The sequence below is a fragment of the Lagopus muta genome, chromosome 12, assembly GCF_023343835.1.
Source record: "Lagopus muta isolate bLagMut1 chromosome 12, bLagMut1 primary, whole genome shotgun sequence".
NCBI classification, from domain to species: domain Eukaryota; kingdom Metazoa; phylum Chordata; class Aves; order Galliformes; family Phasianidae; genus Lagopus; species Lagopus muta.
The window spans coordinates 17,773,109-17,790,456 of record NC_064444.1 but is presented as its reverse complement, the minus strand read 5'-3'; the positions used below and the strand labels follow the sequence as shown (position 1 = coordinate 17,790,456).

At 53.8% G+C, this 17,348-nt stretch overlaps 1 protein-coding gene across 7 annotated transcripts in view; it reads left to right on the top strand.

Moving 5' to 3' along the window:
* Positions 1-17,348, top strand: part of PLEKHG4 (pleckstrin homology and RhoGEF domain containing G4) — an 80,510-nt gene that overhangs the window by 57,740 nt on the left and 5,422 nt on the right. For all 7 annotated transcript variants that reach the window (XM_048959074.1, XM_048959076.1, XM_048959071.1 and 4 more), the window contains exons 13-16: positions 17-208; positions 13,935-14,821; positions 16,632-16,881; positions 17,240-17,329. In XM_048959074.1, the coding sequence (XP_048815031.1) occupies positions 17-208; positions 13,935-14,821; positions 16,632-16,881; positions 17,240-17,329 (1,419 nt within the window). The remainder of the gene's footprint in view (positions 1-16; positions 209-13,934; positions 14,822-16,631; positions 16,882-17,239; positions 17,330-17,348) is intronic.

The window sequence follows — 17,348 nt, the reverse complement described above, 5'->3', positions numbered from 1 at the left end:
CACATTTTGCTTTCAGGAATGTTGCAGAAGGGGACAGGAAGCACTTAAGAAGATGGATCGTTGGGAAGACTTTACCTCTGTGGATGTCCATTCTTACAGAGCGAAGCTGCAGACCTACAGAGATCAACTGGAAGAATTCTGCACTCAACTGGACGAAAGTAGGCATCGAGTCTGCGAGACAGTCAGGCTGTATGAGTTCTTTGACAAGGTGAGACAAGGCAACTGCTGCGTGGAGGAGGGTGTAAAAACCTGCTCAGACTCAGTCCAAGTGTGGTGGTTTCTGAAATACACAAAACTTAACGTGCACACCGACAGGGAGCTGACAAATCATAATTTGCACTGATTTTTTTTTCCAAGTATGTATGTGGAAGAAAGGATTGGTGTGTGTTTAAGAAAGCATCTGTGTCTGTTAAGAATAGAGTTCTTCTGTCTGAGCTGTAACCTGTGGGCCCTCTGTGTGGCAGTAGGGAATTGTGGCAGTGCTGCATTAGGCCACCATGCCAAGGTAGGTTGCCCACATTTTGTTGGTGCTGTATCTTTACATGCTGGTAAACTGAGCCTGTTGGCATGTCCTGAGTAACATCCCACTATTCAATCCTTAATTTAGTCCAGTTCCTCTCTTTGGGAGACACGCAGAAGGATGTGGAGTGCCAGAACAGGGCGCTGGGGAGCGTGGCCAAGGGGCACAAACACTGAGTGGGTCTTGGTATCTGCAAAGCCAGGAGGGGAGGGTGCTTGTGGTGGCTGCAGTGAGCCTGTGACCTTCTCACCTGTTTGGTTGAATGCAAATGTGCTGTTCGGGAGGCATGCAGTTGCATTTGGTGTGATTTAATTTCTAAAGTTGCATGTGAATAAACAGTAGGATTTTGTATCTGCACTTGAAAGTACAGCTCTGGCAGGCACAGAGGACCAGGGAGCCCGTGCTCCACTTACTCCACACTTGTACAAACATTGGGTTTTAAGTTCTCAAATTCCAGAAAGAATAGACACTGAAAGTTAAGCTGTACCAGATGTAGGTGCCACTTAGTTGCTGTCTCTGAGCTGCCTTGGCAGCCAGAAGTGCTCAGAGAAGGGGGTGGAAACTCAGCTAAACATGAAAAACATTCAGAAGCGTCCTGTGTGAGGGAGGAAAGTGAAGGAGGCACTGCAGAGCCTTGCTGTCGTGCCATGTGAGGGCTGCTTGTTTGCTGATGCTCAGCAGGTCTGCTCTGGCCCATCTCTGCAGTTTGCTGTGCAGGTGGGAGATCCTTTTTCTGTGGCAGTGTGTCATTTCTTTCTCAGTGAAGCCCTGGTGAAGAAGGCTGGTGCTGTACTGCTCACAAACGGAGGCACACAGAGGTGCCACACCCTGTGCAAACCTTGGCATGTCTTTGGCCAAATCAAACATCGTTCCTGTGTGACCCAACCCAGCTGAAGCTGGGGATCTGTGGAGCACAGCTGCGAGCTGCAGCTCCTGGTCTGGTGGCTGCTGTCTCCTCTGTTCAGGTGTGGGTACTACAGCCCATGGGAGCTTCTGGGCTGCCAGGGTGGTCAGCCAAGACTTTGAAGCTGTGGACGAACATTCATCAGAACTAAGCCTTATTTGGACCATCCTTGGCACACTGATGATGCACGGCCCCCAGAGGTGGCCCATTTCTTTTCTTAGCACGCTGTTTATTCAGCTTCTTTTTGGTAGACGATGATTGAATGCAGTCCTTGGTGGCAGCAGCACCCCTTTAGTTTCATGCTGCACACTGCAGTGCAGGCTGACTGGCAGTGGCATGGCGTGTTTGCTTGCTGCTTTGGTGCAGAGGAGAGGTATCCTGTGTAGTGAGGGAGCAGGATTTTGTTCTTACCACTTTCAATAGAACTACAAACAGAGTTAGTGTAGTAAATACAGCATATGGGTATTGTGAACCAGTGGCCAACTGAAACCAGGGGTGTGGAGGGGATGCGTTCTGCAGCTGTAGGATGAGTGCAGAAACTGCTGCACAGCTTTTCAGTTCTTTGTGCCCATTATTTTAATCTTGATCTCCAGCTTTCTGTCTTCCAAAAGCAAAGCTGGTGGTGCTGTCTGGGAGGTGGGGGAGAAGCAGAAGATGTTATCTAAACTGATTTCACTCTCCTCTGATGCTGAGCTGCTTTGGCCTTACTGCTGTGATCTTGTAAGTGCCTGCCTAAGCCCCTTCTCTCTTCCCTAATATCTGAAGGGATCAACAGCAGGAGTCTAAACAGAGCAATGTCCTTGATTTCCTTCTTGTAAAGAGCTTGCAGCAATGCCAGACCCCAGGATTCGGGGAAAAGCCTGGAGATGCGTAAGCAATGTACGCTATGGTAATGAGCTGGCAAGCTCAGATGTCTCCAAATGCCTCAACATGTGCCAAGGGAGCGGAGCGCCCACCACAGGGACCGTGGTGTTTGTACCCTCGTACCACACGGTCTGCTAGGGGTGGGAGCATTCTGCTGGCCTCCTGTCTGCACGTGGTGAACGCACAGTGCGTAGGGTGCGGAATGTGGCTGTGGAGGAGGTCAGGAGCACCTCATATGGCCCCTCACGCTGCCGTGCTGTGTTTTTTCACTGTTTGGCAGCCCCAGTGGCCCATCAGAGCTGAGCAAGCTGGGCAGGGCCAGACCACATGGAGCTCACACACACGGGCTGGCAGGATTCCCTCCCCAAAGCCACAACCTGTGCCAGGCTGGATGTTTCCATTAGTCCCCGCTTCCTTTCTTGGTGCCTGGAAAGGGCTGTGGGTGGCTGGGCTGAGGCAGGAGCGGTGCAGGAAGCTGCTGTCCATCTCCGACTGCGGGCAGAGCATTGTTTTAGTACCACAGACTCAGCGCAGGCACACAGTGGGACGTGCCATCTTCCTGCGGCTTTGAGCCTGGTTTGGCCTCTGTCCCTTGTTTACTCAGTTCCACAGCTGTGATGGGATCTGGCAGTGCCTTGGGGGAGAAGTGGGAAGCTGAGCAAGCAAGGGTGTGTGTGTTGTACCAAAAGCACCACTGTTGGCTTCTTCTGAGGTTCCTGGAGGAGTGACCCTTAGCATCCCTCACTCGCTACCTATCCTGGCTTCACACTGGCACTGCAACAAGCATCCTGTCATTACCAGGAGCTAGAGCAAATCTCCTTCTCTGTGCTTACCTTGTTAGCCTTCAGACTTCTTCCACTCTCGAGCTTTCTTTAGGCAAAGTTATTTCCCAGCTCCTTCTTACTGTCTCTGCATGCTCGTGACTTTATAGTGAGCAAAGTGCCCTCTGCCTGTGATCCCAGCTCGAGGATATCACCCCCCCCACCAAGAGCTGTGTGCCTTTTCTGCAGCTGACTAATGTGGCACATCTGATGAGCCAGAGCCCACTGCTCAGCCTTTGTCAGCACTGAGATGTCAGGCAGTCCTGCAGGAGGTCAGTAGTGAAGGCATACAGTGCTTTTGGCAAAACGTCCCTGCTGGAAGAAAGCAGTGACCCAACTGGATAGGGCAGAGCAGCATCTCACCAGCTCAGCACCTGCATGCCCTGCAGCTGTGACGCAGCTGGTACCAGAGCCCTTAGAGCTGATCTGCCCACATCATTACAGGAGGGCCCGGAGCAGCCTCAGCCCCAGAGGCTCTTTTCTGGCTTGTCAGGGCGCTGTGCAAGAGGTCTGTTTTGGTGGGAGCCTTGGAACCTTGCCTTGCGCCTGCTTTCTGAGGAAAGCCGTTCAGGGGCTCGGTGTTTGGGATTGCTGGTGTGAGGTTACTTAACAAATGATAGCATTTCCCTTGTTGGGATTTCTTTGGACCGTGCTCCGGAGCCTTTTCTTCAGCAGTGTTTCTCTGAGCCTCAGATCCCATCAAAGGAGCCCAGCCCGTGCTGGTCTTAAGGGAGCAGGGATCTCCAGCCAGGACCTGCTGCTTCTGAGCCCTGCTCAGCATGTGCCAAGTGTGGTCCAACCTCTCTCCATCTGCACTGGCGTTTGTGAACAGACTGCGTGCGCTCACGTGCGGCTCTGCTTGCACGGTGGATGGCTCTTCTCCTCCTCTCACTCACCCCGGCACCACTTTGTTCTTTGTGGCTTAGAAAACAAAGCCTTTGGCAAGTGAAGGAGGTGCCTACCCTTCCTGGGGGAGGGCCAGCTGGCCTGCATTTGATTATGGCAGCGCCTCCTCATCCCTCCCCATTGTCCTTGCTGCTGCAGGCATGCCAGCGTTCTTGCGCTCCATCCTGTGAACAAGTGCTGCTGCCTATGGGGCCCAAAGAGGGGCTGGGGCCCTTCCTCCCCCCAGCCCAGCCCTGCTCTGTGGATCTCCATGCACTTCTCCCTTTGAGCTAAACTCACCCCACCCGACTGTGGCCGCAGACAGACGCAGCAAACGCTCCTGTAAGTACCAAGTGTCCAGCGGGACCGGCTGACGTGTTGGTTGCATTGAGATTTGTTTGGAAACAGTGTAAAGGAGGCTTGTGTGTGTCCAGCATGAATCAGAGTGCTCTGTGTGTGTCTTTTGTGTGCGCAGAGCTCTGTGTGTCTTTGCGTGGTCCCTCTGAACTCCAGGGCTGTGCTCTCTGTAATGCAACAGCGTCTGTCCCTGTTCTTCTTTCTTACAGCATGTTTCGTGTTCTTCCTAGCAGGTAGAGTTTAATTGCATCTGCAAGTTGCTGGTGGGACCAGACTGCACGCCCCAAACCACCTGGCCGCACACACAGGGCAGATGTTTTGGTGCCCCCTGGGCTGCTGTCGGGTTGTGGGCAGCACAGTGAAGTTGGGGCTGCTGAGACTCACTGCTGCCGTGTTCCCAGGGACAGAGCTGAACTCTGTGTGACAGCTAAAATCAGAGTGTGAGAATTGGCTGAGTTCAGCAGATACCTGGCAGCTCTCCCCAAAAGTTACAGCAGCTACCTGCTGAGACTTCTGCTCTTCTGCCTGAATTCTGCTGGCATACCAGATGTGGGATCCCAGACCGTGATTTAGAGTCAGCCCCCCTTCAAGCAGCAAGTTAGTGACATACCTTTTTGCCCAGCCTTTGGTGCAGGAAGCTGGAGAGGAGCTGGGTAGCTGCTGGGGACCTTGGAGTGTGTGGTTCTATCACAGGCTGTTTGGCACAGGCAGAGTTAATTGTACTTAAAGGGCATCGTGATTCCCAGCTCTGGGAATGGGCTTGGAGAGGAGCTGCAGAGTGTTTTACTTTACACCAAAGTGTAGAAAGAGGCACCTGATGTGTCATTACTGTGGGTACTCACTGCAGGCAGACGTGGGTCATCGTGCCCCTGTGTTTGTCTGTTAATAGCAGACCTGTGCAGGTCAGAGCACGACTCTGTCCCCAGCACTGCTGAGAGAGTGGAGCCTTCACCATAGCTTACAGCACAGTTTCTTTAATAACAGGTGCTGTTCTCCCTGTGCCTCGGCACAGAGATTGGCTTTTCTGGGGAAAGGCTGCATGAAATTTCTAATTAACAGCTTGCATTTGCTTCCTGCTAGAAATACTGAAGACGATGAAGGAAGCACAACGCTGTGCCTTCCTGATGCTGTGAAGCTGCTCTAGGGGAAGCCCTCGGTGTCTGACAGCAGCTGGCTCATCTCTCCCTCTCTCTCCTCTCTCCTTCCTCAGTTGCACTGTCAAAATGGTGCCCTAGGCAGACACCTCGCCTGATTTGCTCTCTCATTTCAGAGGTGTCCATTTTCATACGCGGTCTCAAGCATGTGGGGGATTGAGCCCAGAGGTTGGAAAGTTGATCCTCTTGTCGAGTTCACGCAAGGTTAATGCATGAAATCTCTCCCTTCTCCTTCCTGCCAGCTTCTTGCTGGAGAAGCCTTCCTGCAATGTTAATAAGTCCCAACTAGGGGTATTCTTTTATCAGAAAGTTTCTGAAGTTTGAAGTTTACCTCTTGCATAAACAAGAAGCCCCGACAACATAAATCCGGTCTGTGTTAGCTTTCCCAAATCACTGCCTTTCAAAATCAGCTGCTTGGAAAACATTTTATGAATTCTCCAGTAATTTACTTGCTAGATCTACTGTCATCTAGGTTATTTTGTCTTTTTTTTCATCAACGTCTTCACTGCCAACTTGGTGTCACAGCAGTGTTTGTAGCTCCCAGCAAGCTCTGTGACTACAGAAGGCTGAGTGGTGGAAGCTGCAGCATTCAGTGCCCCTTTCTAGGTGCTCAGCAGAGGTGTGTAAGGCAGAGGAACTCGTGTAAGAGAGGATTAAATGGGGGTTTTTCTACGTGCCACATCCAAGCACAGTTCAAGGTTGAAGGTGAGTTCTTGGGGTGAGATGTTTTCCAGCACCTGCCACGGTGCTTCAGGCTCTGCTTGTGTGACTGCTTGCTGGGGTCCTTGCTTCTTCTCCCTATTTCAGTGCTGGCAGTGGGGCTGGAGGGCCCCAGCAGCTTTTGGGATGTTGTCTGCCTGCCTCTCAGCTGCCGTTCTGATCCCAGGAATGCAGGAACGTATTTGGACCCCACTGTGCATGCAGGGGCAGCACTCGATGTGCTGCAGGAACTTTGATCGTTGTGCTCTTTAACAGTTTCTTGGTGGCCTTGGCTGCCTGTGAGCATAATCTGACAGTTATCCAAAAGTGTGGGGTTTGTTCCCCTTTGGTGCAGCAGTGAAAGCAAATCTCTTCCAGGATCAGGACCCTGGTAGGCAGTCCCTATTGGCAGGGAAGCAGTGTTTCCTATCAGCAGATGTAGGGATTTCCTAGCTTGGGTTCCAGTTGAGCTGCAGGAGGAATGCATTGCACTTGAGGTGCAAGATGTGGTGCTAGCAGAGGTCTTCCCTCAGCTGGCCCCCAGCCTTGGGCATGCAAGCAGGATGTCGGGTTTGGATGCTTTTTTTTTGCTTGGCTCTTGGGACAGGAGCTGTGCAGGACGGCAGGCTTTGTGAATGCTCGTGTGCTGGCATCCATCTGGATACTTGGATCCTCCTGGAGTCTGGAATTCCCTTTAGTCACGGGAGTTAAATAGATCTGTTTGGGCAATCTGGACATGGAGCTGCCCTCGGCTTACAGATGGAGCTGTGGCTCACAATGGCTCCGATCTGCATATCAAAGCCCTGCCATATGGACAGGGTTCTCCCGAGAGCCGCTGGCTCTGCCCGGGCTCCTTTGGTTGCTCTAGGGGGGCTCAGAGCCTTTCAGTGCATCTCAGTGTGTTCCTTAAACCAGGGACTGAGGAAGGGAGGCCTGACAGATGTGCTGGTGCTGGATTTGGTTTCAGCACCACATCTGAAGCAGAGCCTTTCTCCTAGCTCAGCTGCAGAGGAAGGAGCTGTGCCATGGGACAGCGATGGGCAGGTCGGTGTGCTCGCTCCTCTGGTCCCCACGGATTGTTTTTTGGGCTGGAAAAAAGCAATTTGGGCAGACTGCCCTTCCCTTCAGCCAACCAAACAGCAGCACGTCGTTTAGAACGAAGCAGTTTGACTCAGTGTGTCACAGGGGAAAGGATGGGAATTGAAGAGTACAGTGAAAGCACCAGTGCTTCCCAAGCAGGCCCGAGGATATGCTGGATGTTTCACAGTCCCCAGCTGAGTGTGGAGGGTATAATTAACCAGGAGCCAGCGTAAGGCTATTACAGGGGGCATTGGCACAGTGTGATGATGAGGCTGTTGAGAGAAGCGTAGAGCAACACATGCAAAAGCCTCTTGAGGTGACATCAGTCTCAGAGTGGAGAACGATTTACTGCCGCTGTGCAAGGCTTCGGTGAGTCACCAGTTTTGCAGTGGTTTGGTCTTGAATTTGCTGGCATCATGAGGCCTGCAGCTCTCACCAAAAAGATTGCTACCCTTCGCTAAAAACAAACATGAAATCTCTGCCCTTTTCCTCCTCCTTCTTCTCCAGGCAGTGGCTGCACATTCACAAACACACACTTACTCCTTCATGCCTCAGGTTTTTCAGCCACCAGTAGAAATTCAGCATGTGCAACTTGATTCGGCTCAGCCTGGAGGTGTTTCCATGGCTGCAGTGCCCGGTGTGGCCAGGTGGAGGACCTGTCCCTGCGTCCCAGCTGTTGGTGACAGCAGATCTCAGCATGCAGTTATGCTTCACAAGTTCTCTGTGCTCCTTCAGCACAGCACTGCTGTGTATTTTGCTGCGTGCCCCTCAGTGCAGCTGTGCTGTTGGCAGTGTCCAAGGGTGAGGCTGGGCTGGCACACACTGAGTAGCTGGTGAGACATCAGGAAGGAGTGTGGATGATACGAAGGCGGTGAGGCAGCATCTGTTCTTTAGTAAGAAGGGATGGTAAGCAGAGTTCTACTGACAAAAGCTTTGCGGTGAGGGCTCATGAGAAGATGGGCAGTGCTTCAAACTCAGAGGCTGGTTTGTAGCAAGCATGAATGTTCAAGTTTCTGATTTTGCTGGGAGCACAATCCCAGTCCTCTGGGCTCAGGAGGTTTTTAGATGTCGAGACAGCCCTGCTGGTGAGATAAAAATAAGCAGTGCAGGATTTACTCGAAGGCACGGAGCAAAAAGGGGAGAGTGGGGGGAAACTGCACCTTGTGTGCTGCTGGGAGGTTCTCTGCAGCTGCAGAGAGGGCAGATCTCAGATGTTCACTGCCCAGCTTCCTAGGGAGTCATTTAGTGCATGTCGATATATGAATGTGGAAGCTCTGAGTCGCAGCGAAGTGAGGGTTATTGTGGCTTGTTGTGATTCATTAGTTGAGTCAGCTTGCTCCTATTGGAGCCATGCTAGGTGTTGCTCGGCAGTTGCAGCAATAAAAAGAAGCACAAGCACTTGCCAACTGCAGAGCAACCAGCCACAAGTGCCCTTCAGGTCGTCGTGTTGCTGTCAAGAGAGGAGAAATTGTGCACAATCCCATTTCATCCAATTATCTTCTCCTGTAATTTAGCCTCTCCTGGTCTTGTCAAGGCTTAGCTGCCCAAGGGCAAAGGAAGGGAGTTTTGAGCTCTGTTCACGTTCTCCCGGAGTGCTGCTGCAGCTTCTAAGCATGTTGCCCTAATGAGTTTCCCCTGTCCTTGTCCTGCAGTTGAGGCTGTCAGTGGATCCATCCCTCTCTGATACCCGTGTGGTCTGTTGTATTCCCTGCTGACTGCTGCCACTTTCCCATGCCTTGTCCTTCCCTGCCCAGCTGTGGGCATCTGCCTGTTCTCCTCTTATTCTTACACCCAGGGGATTTAGTCTGTGCCTGCCTGTCACCCTTTGTCCCCCTGTGGTGTTTGTACAGCACTAAGCACTTGGAAACAGGCAGCAATGCAAATACTGGACTGAAAGTGTTCTTCTTTGCTAGTGTAGGCAAACTAGTGATGTTAGTGGTCTCTCCTGTGGGGGTGGGGGGGGGGACATCGAGGACACAGCAACTGAGGAGTCATTTAGTTTTGTATTTCAGGAGGGTGCTTAAAGCTGAGCTGCAGCCCTGCAGGACGTTGTTCTGGTTAGTCTGCTTTCTGCTGCTAATGAATCCCAGGCAAGACTTCGCGTGCAGTGTGGGATAGACAAATGCAACAGGATGGGGGACAGGGTAACAGCAAACCTCTGCACAGAGAGCGTGCTTGTGACTGGTGGCTTTGCTGAAAGGCTGCAATCTGAAATTGCGTGCTTTCTTATACCTCTAAGGGCAGCTGCTGGCTTATGCAGCCCCAAATGCTGCTAGAAGTGAGCGGGGGCCCTAGTGTTGAGACATGGGAAAAGCCTTGCAACACACAGAAGAGACTGCCCTGTTTTCTCCACAGCTCTCCTATGTTGGGTGGCAACTTCCTTTGCATCTTGCTTGCATCTGGGGTTAGTGGGCCTGTTTTCTCTCCGTTTCTGCACTGTGAAAGAAAAGGGACCTGGCCTGCTCCCAGGCAGGCTGTCATCCTCACACTTCAGTAGTTCTCATGGAAGCACAGACCCTTCCCCCCCGCCTGCTCTGTGGTTTCCAGGGCTCCTCAATCTGGTATTTAGGCTAGCAGCATTGCTTGTGAATAGCTGAGCCCAGCCGTGGGCTGCAGAGGTGGCCTTGCATCAGTCAGCTGCAGGAGGTGGTGATGCACGGTGAGACATGGAGCCACTCCATCCCACTGGGCAGGTAGGAGGGAGTATTTTCCTAATTAACCACCCTGCCCTTTGCAGGTCGTGCAGCCTTGCTCTTTCACTGTCAGTGCTGAGGAGGGGAGGCTGAGCAAAGTGTGAGTGGAACCAAGAACCTTCTCCAGGTTCACTGAGCAGCAGGCTTGTTGCTGCCTGCAGACTGATAGCTCTTTCAGGAAGGTTTCAGTCTGGATACCTTTGCTTTTATTCACTGTAAAACAGCTTCTTAACTGGGGTTGGTCTGAACTGCTGGCACACAGGGCAGTCTGCAGCCTCAAGTCCCTGCTTACATTGCGCATAAGGGGATCCGTTGGTATCTGGGACCTTGAGACTGGGAGGAACATGGTGGCTTTGTGTTAGGTTCAGTCTGGAACCAATGATAGCAGACATTGGCTCAGGTGGGATCTGGGACTGCTGGGCCTTGGCCTCTGTGTGCAGATGGCACTTGTGCAGTGCCAGCAGAGGCAGACATGGGGAGCTTCTGCCCTCGATGTGCTGCCAGCCTTGCTGTGGTGAACCAGGCAGGGACAAGAGCAGTCAGCGGTGCCTTTGGCAGTTCCATGGCCCAGCAGGTCCTCAGGAGCCCAGCCTCCCTCCATGCCCAGCAGGACAGCCTGCTGCTGCTCCTTGTGCTGTGCTGCATGGCCAGTCCTCTGCAGGCAGGAGGCACGCTTTTCACCCTCTAACTGAGAGCTGCAGTGACGACTTGTCTATGAGGTGAAGATTGAAAGCCGAGGTATGGGCTTCTTCCTGCCTGGTTCTATGTGGGGACCGAGGAGATAAATCCCTCCCCACTGTAAGGGCAGAGCAAGTCCGAGAGTGCCTCCTTAGACTGAATGAATACAAGTCTATGGGGCCAGATGGCGTGCATCCCAGGGTCCTGAAGGAGCTGGCTGAGGTGGTTGCCGAGCCGCTCTCCATCATATTTGAGAAGTCGTGGCTGTCAGGTGAGGTCCCGGACGACTGGAGGAAGGGTCACGTCACTCCCATATACAAGAAGGGGAGCAGGGAGGACCCGGGGAACTACAGGCCGGTGAGTCTCACCTCCGTGCCTGGGAAGATCATGGAACAGATCCTCCTGGACAACATGCTCGGTCACATAAAGAATGAGCATGTGATCCGAGACAGCCAGCACGGCTTCACCAAAGGAAGGTCATGCCTAACTAATCTTGTGGCCTTCTATGATGGAGTGACGGCATTGGTGGACGAAGGGAAGGCGACCGATGTCATTTACCTGGACCTGAGCAAGGCCTTTGACATGGTCCCCCACCACATCCTCATCTCCAAATTGGAGGGAAGTGGATTTGATGGGTGGACGACCCGATGGATAAGCAATTGGTTGAAAGGCCGCAGACAGAGGGTGGTGGTCAATGGCTCTATGTCCAGGTGGAGGCCGGTAACAAGTGGTGTCCCCCAAGGGTCTGTCTTGGGACCGGTGCTCTTTAACATCTTTATTAATGACATCGATGAGGGAATTGAGTGCACCCTCAGCAAGTTTGCTGACGACACCAAGCTGAGTGGTGCGGTTGATACGGTGGAAGGAAGGGATGCCATTCAGAGGGACCTCGACAGGCTGGAGGGCTGGGCTCGGGTGAACCTGATGAGGTTCAACATGGCAAAGTGCAAGGTTTTGCATTTGGGCCGGAAGAACCCCAGGCACCTGTACAGGCTGGGAGGAGTGGTCCTTGAGAGCAGCTCGGCAGAAAAGGACCTGGGGGTCCTGATGGACGAGAGACTGAATATGAGCCAGCAGTGCGCTCTGGCAGCTCAAAAGGCAAATGGGATCCTGGGCTCCATCAGGAGAGGGGTGGCCAGCAGGGACAGGGAGGTGATTGTCCCTCTCTACACGGCTCTTGTGAGGCCCCATCTGGAGTACTGTGTCCAGGTGTGGAGCCCTCAGTACAAGAAAGACATGGAGATTTTGGAAAGGGTCCAGAGGAGGGCGACTAAGATGATCAGGGGGCTGGAGCACCTCCCCTATGAGGACAGGCTGAGGGAGTTGGGCTTGTTCAGCCTGGAGAAGAGAAGGCTGCGGGGTGACCTCATTGCAGCCTATCAATACCTGAAGGGAACCTACACCCAGGAGGGGAGTAAACTCTTCAAAAGGGCTGACAACAGCAGGACTAGGGGAAATGGTTTTAAGTTGAAGGAGGGAAGATTTAGGTTAGATGTTAGGGGGAAGTTCTTTACTAGGAGAGTGGTTAGGCCCTGGAACGGGCTGCCCAGGGAGGTTGTGGATGCCCCGTCCTTGGACGTGTTTAAGGCCAGGTTGGACGGGGTCCTGGGCAACCTGATCTGAATATGTATGTTGGTGGCCCTGCTAGGCAGGGGGGTTGGAACTACATGATCCTTGGGGTCCCTTCCAACCCGGGTGATTCTGTGATTCTGTGATTCTGTGATTCTGTGGTTCCACACCTCAGTGGGAGCATTGAGCCCCGCTGCACTTAGAGCTGTGTGGAAAAGCCATGGCCCTGCTTGCTCCCCTGGTGCTCCGTGTCTTCAGTGCCCATTGTGGTTTGGCTGGGTCAGCTACATGGCTTGTAATGTCCTGGGACAGAGATGTCAGCAACGCTCTTACCTGTGCGGTGATGCTTCCTCCTGCGTGCTGGGGCACACTCTGCCCATGGACAGGGCTGCTGTTTCATGTGCTGAATGGAACAGTTGGAGCGGATGACGTGGCTGGAAAAAGCCTTGGTGGCCACTTAGCATGTTAGCAGGCAAGCTGTGGGGCGTGGAGGGCCACTGCCATTGTGCAGGGAACAAAGCTGAGCTATTCACTAGCCTGTGACAGGCACTGGGGAGGGTAGAAATGCTGTGAGATTGAGTTCTGTGCTGCCTTACAGTCCTTGCCAGGAGCAGACAGACAGCGTATGAAGATGAGGGCTGGTAGGGCTGTATCTCTGTGTGGGTTGCAGCCCAGGTTCCTCCTTGCTGAGGTTGTGGGCTGATCTGTAGATGAGAAATAAAAGCAGCCTCTAAACTGCTCCTCTCTCCTATTTGAGAATGGATGTCCCCAGCCTAGGGGAAGCCCTGCATGGGATGTCTGCCCTCCTGGTGGCAGTAAAAGCCAGGCTGTCTTCCAGGGAATACAGAAGCCTCCAGATCTTGGATAGATCAGTCCCACTGGGGTCTGGCATCTCATCTGCCCACTGCAAGGCCCTCTGACCCCAGCAGCACAATGCCTGAACTGAATGAGTGGCAGGTCCGAGGCCTGCGCTGATGATGGGGGACGAGGGGCTGCTGCTGTGTGGGGCTGCTTGAGAGGCGTTTTCCCTTTGCAGCTGCTGGCTTCTGAAGCAGCTCCTTGCTCTGTATGAGTAATGGGGCTGGCTGCAGGCACAGCATGCAGCTGCAGCTTTAGAGTGCCTGTCCTCGGAGCAAGGCGAGTCCCTGTGTTCAGCAGTGCTGACTGTCAGGGGGTCTGAGGCTGCTGCCTTCATTCCAGGGGCTGATCACAGTGTGTGTGGGGCCATGGCAGACAGGCACTCTTCTTTACTTGTGTAACTAAGGTGGTAGTGTGGTGGCATTTCATCCCACTTCTCCTGTTCGACTGATGGGGCAGAGCTGTACCTGCGAGCTGAGCCTTGTGAAACTGCTCCCAGCATTCCTATGGCAATAGAAATGACCTGCAAGGCCACACTTAGGTGTGCAAATTCCTGCCAGCAGCTTCCCTGGGATCCCCCCGGGGAAGGCACACGAACCCAGCAGTGTGGGTGCTGGTGTGGCAGAGCGGCTGTGGCCGAGCAGCCAGCACAGCTGAAACCCTCCTCATAAGGAGCTGTTTGTTCTGCTGAATTGTTAAGCCCCATTGACAATAGCGGCCCCCCCTTCACTCACACTTGAGGAACTGCGTTGGCCACACACTGATCCTTTCTCTCGTCTGGCCCTTTGGGCACCGAGTTGGGGTTATTCTTCCCCGAGTGCCTCTGACTGGTTGCTGCCTTTTGTTCCGCAGGCGTACGAGTGGGCCTTGGAAGGGATGCGGCACCTCGCCTGCATCAGCATGGAGGAGTGCAGCTCCGCAGAGCACTGCGCCGGGGTCATCAAGTGCCTGGAGAGCTACAAGGAGCAGCACCCCGACATCAGCGATGCTCGCTTCCAGGAGATGAAGGAGCTGGCCTGCGAGCTGAAGAGCGACAAGGGACTCAAGCAGTGGAAATTCGCATGGTCCAAATGCCAGGAGACCAAGCTGGTTTTTGAAAAGAAGCTGGAAGCGGCTTTGAGAACCAGGAGGGCACTGCTGTTAGAGCAGCCGCAGGTGGGCAGCGAGGCTGGCGGCGTGTCTCACCGCAGGCATTCGGAGGGGGCTGCCCCAGGTCCGCAGTGGGACAGAACTCCTGGCACGTCCCACGGCCGGCCCAGTCGCTCCTCGGGCTGGGCTAAAGAGAAAGCTCCCTCGGCCTCCCTGAGCTGCCCTGGTGATTTCGGTGCTGGGGAAGAATTTGCCTCCCAAGCTGCTCTCGTGGCTGGGCCTCACGTTGGCAGAGTTTCTTTTGGAAGCGGGGCCTGCAAGTCACCAAAACTGTCCGAGGAGAAGACAAACCTGGAGAGCATCTTAGAAACGCTGGAGATGAAGCCATCCTGTGCCTCCACTCCCACTTCTGGAAAGCTGCCTCCCAAGAGGATGCTGCGTAAGGCCCAAAGCTTCGACCTGCCCTGCGGCGAGAGCCTGTGGTCGGGCTGCCAGAGGACGCTGAGCGAGCCGGCCAGGTACGGCAACACCGGTGTCTTCATCAAGGGGCTGGAGGTGAGCAGCACGGAGCTGGTGGACAGGACATTTGCACTGCGGCAGCTGGAGGGACAGCGGGGCTGTGGCTCTGCAGAGGCCAGGAGCTGGGGCAGGTGAGTGACTGTAGGGGAAAAGGGAAAGGTGGGCAGTTGTTCTCCCTTTGCGGCTTCTGTAGCGATAAAGCAGGAAAAGAGCCCTGCTGATATCAGGTGATGAGGGGCCACAGACGTGTGGCACTCAGGGTCATACGAAGTCTGTACCACGGGTGCTGCAGCAGAGCAGAAGCAGCGTGTCATGCCCTCACACTCCTTTGGGGCTGTACCTGGACTGATAGGGAGGCACTTCAAGCACTCTGTGGTGGCTACTTCAGTCGTATGGTGTTGTTTGTGGTTGCCCTTTAAGGTTGAAATCTCTGCTGCAGTGACCGACAGCTGGCTTTTTTTCTGCTCTTTCCCTTCTCTGTCTTTGAGGAACTTTTTTTTGTTAGTACTGCAATGTGTGCAGGGTAAGGAGAGCCCAGGGATCTGAGATGTTCTTGAAAGGGAGTCACCAGGCAGGTCTTTGAACTGCCCTCATAGAAGAAAGAAAAAAAGGAGATAAATAAATAAAGAAGTCACTTGCAGATCTCAGGGAATTTGGAACAGATGAGGACATCCTGGTAGGGCAGTCAGGAAGGTTCTGTGTGCCTCCATCAAGGGGCTGAATCCAGGCTGGAGTGGTTTGAAAAGTCTCCCTCCAGCAATGGGAGCTGCTGGGCTCCTGTCCTCCTTCCCTTCCTCTTCCTCCCCGAGTAGAAAAGCAGGGGGAGATCAGCAGGTGGATGCAGCTCTGCAGGACCCAGTTTGCTGCTGATGTGAGAGGTGAGAACTCAAGGCTGGATGCGGGGAACACAGAGCTCCTCTGCTGCTTCTGCTCTGCAGAAGCTCTGCTTCCTTCTCTGGATGGAGCCCAGCACATGTCAGTAAGGCTCACAGCAGGGAATGAGCACCAGAGGCAGAAGGCTGACCCTGTGCTTCTCAAGGAAGCAGCAGCACACAGAGGTTTGGACTTCTCAACAGCCTGAGGAGCTCTGGGGAAAGCTGGGATCGGGGAAAACAGATCCGTGGTGCAGGTGGTTGTCTGGTGCTGCACTGCCTCACAGTGGAAACCTCCAGTATTGAGGAGCCATCCAATCCCTTCAGAGGAGCACAGAGTGACTTGTGCTGTATTCTGATGCCATTTCCCAATGATGGTTACTGGGACAAGCCCTGGGGAAGGATGGCTGGACTGCCAGGCTGGGATTGATGCAGGAATGGGGCACCCACCTTAGAGGGGCTGAGGCTATCTTCCTCTTGCTAAGCAGAGTGCATACGTGCTGCAGTGGTAGCCAGCAAGCTCCTGGCTTGGAGGAGAGTCAGAGCAGCTCCCTCCTTCCCAGCTGGAGCACTTATAGAACCTCCAGCTGGGTCACTCCTTCTGGTCCTACTGCTCCAGGCTGCAGCCTCCTTGTTTGGGCAGCCCTTCTTCCAGCTCAGCAGCATCTGCATCCATAGTATCCATTCCCCACTGTTAACACTGCTTCTCACATTCACCAGGCTGACTCTTTTTCACAAAAGTTGCTGGCATTTCTGCTGTCTTTTTTTGTTGTTGTTGTTGAAGCACAGTGATTTATGGAGCAGCCCCTGTTGTGTCCAGGAGCAGGACTGGACCCTGCTGAGGATGGTGTAGGAGCAGCCAACTCAGGGTTTCCCTTCCTGATCAGAAAAGCTGTGGCGTTCCTCGGGCTATCTGTCAGCTTTTTGAGGGAGGGGCAGCTCTCACAGCAGGCTATGGATCTGGGTTGAGGTGGCACCAAGGGATCATCCCCACCTCGTGTCATGGGGAGGGCTCTAGGGGCAGCCCTGTGCTCCAGGGTCCCTTCAGGCCAGCTGTTCCCTCCTGCAGCAAGCTGCGGCACATCATCGATGAGATGGTGACCACGGAGCGGGAGTACGTCAGGTCGCTGTGCTACATCATTGAAAGCTACTTCCCTGAGATGGAGCGCCTGGATCTGCCCCAGGACCTGCGGGGGAAGCGCAGCGTCATTTTTGGGAACCTGGAGAAGCTCTATGACTTCCACAGTCAGTACTTCCTGCGAGAGCTCGAGAGCTGCTGCAACCACCCGCTGCGCGTCAGCCACTGCTTCCTGCGGCACGTAAGGCGTCACACCTCCTCCTGGGGTCGAGCTCCTCCACACTTGGTTTCTGCTCAGCTGTGCCTTGATGGGCTGTGGCTCTTACTGGGATGGTATCCAGATGTTTATTGGGGTATGTAGTGAGCAAGGGGCAACAGGAAAATGGATGGAAAAAGTCCTAGCTACCGCGGGAGCAGGAAGGTGAGAACATTCCTCCTGTGAGAACAGTCCAGCTCTTGCTGACCTTAAAGTCTGTCCTGATGGACAGGAGGCTCTGGCGCAGCCTGGGAGAGGCAGAAGTGCTGCAGTAACCAACCCAGGGCATGGCTGTTGCAGGTCCTGGGCCTGCCCAGGCCTCACACACAGATTTCTTTTGCAGAAAGACCAGTTTGGGATGTACGCCTTATACAGCAAGAACAAGCCAAAGTCAGACTCGCTGCTGGCCAGCCATGGGAACACCTTCTTCAAGGTAAATGCTACTGCTCACC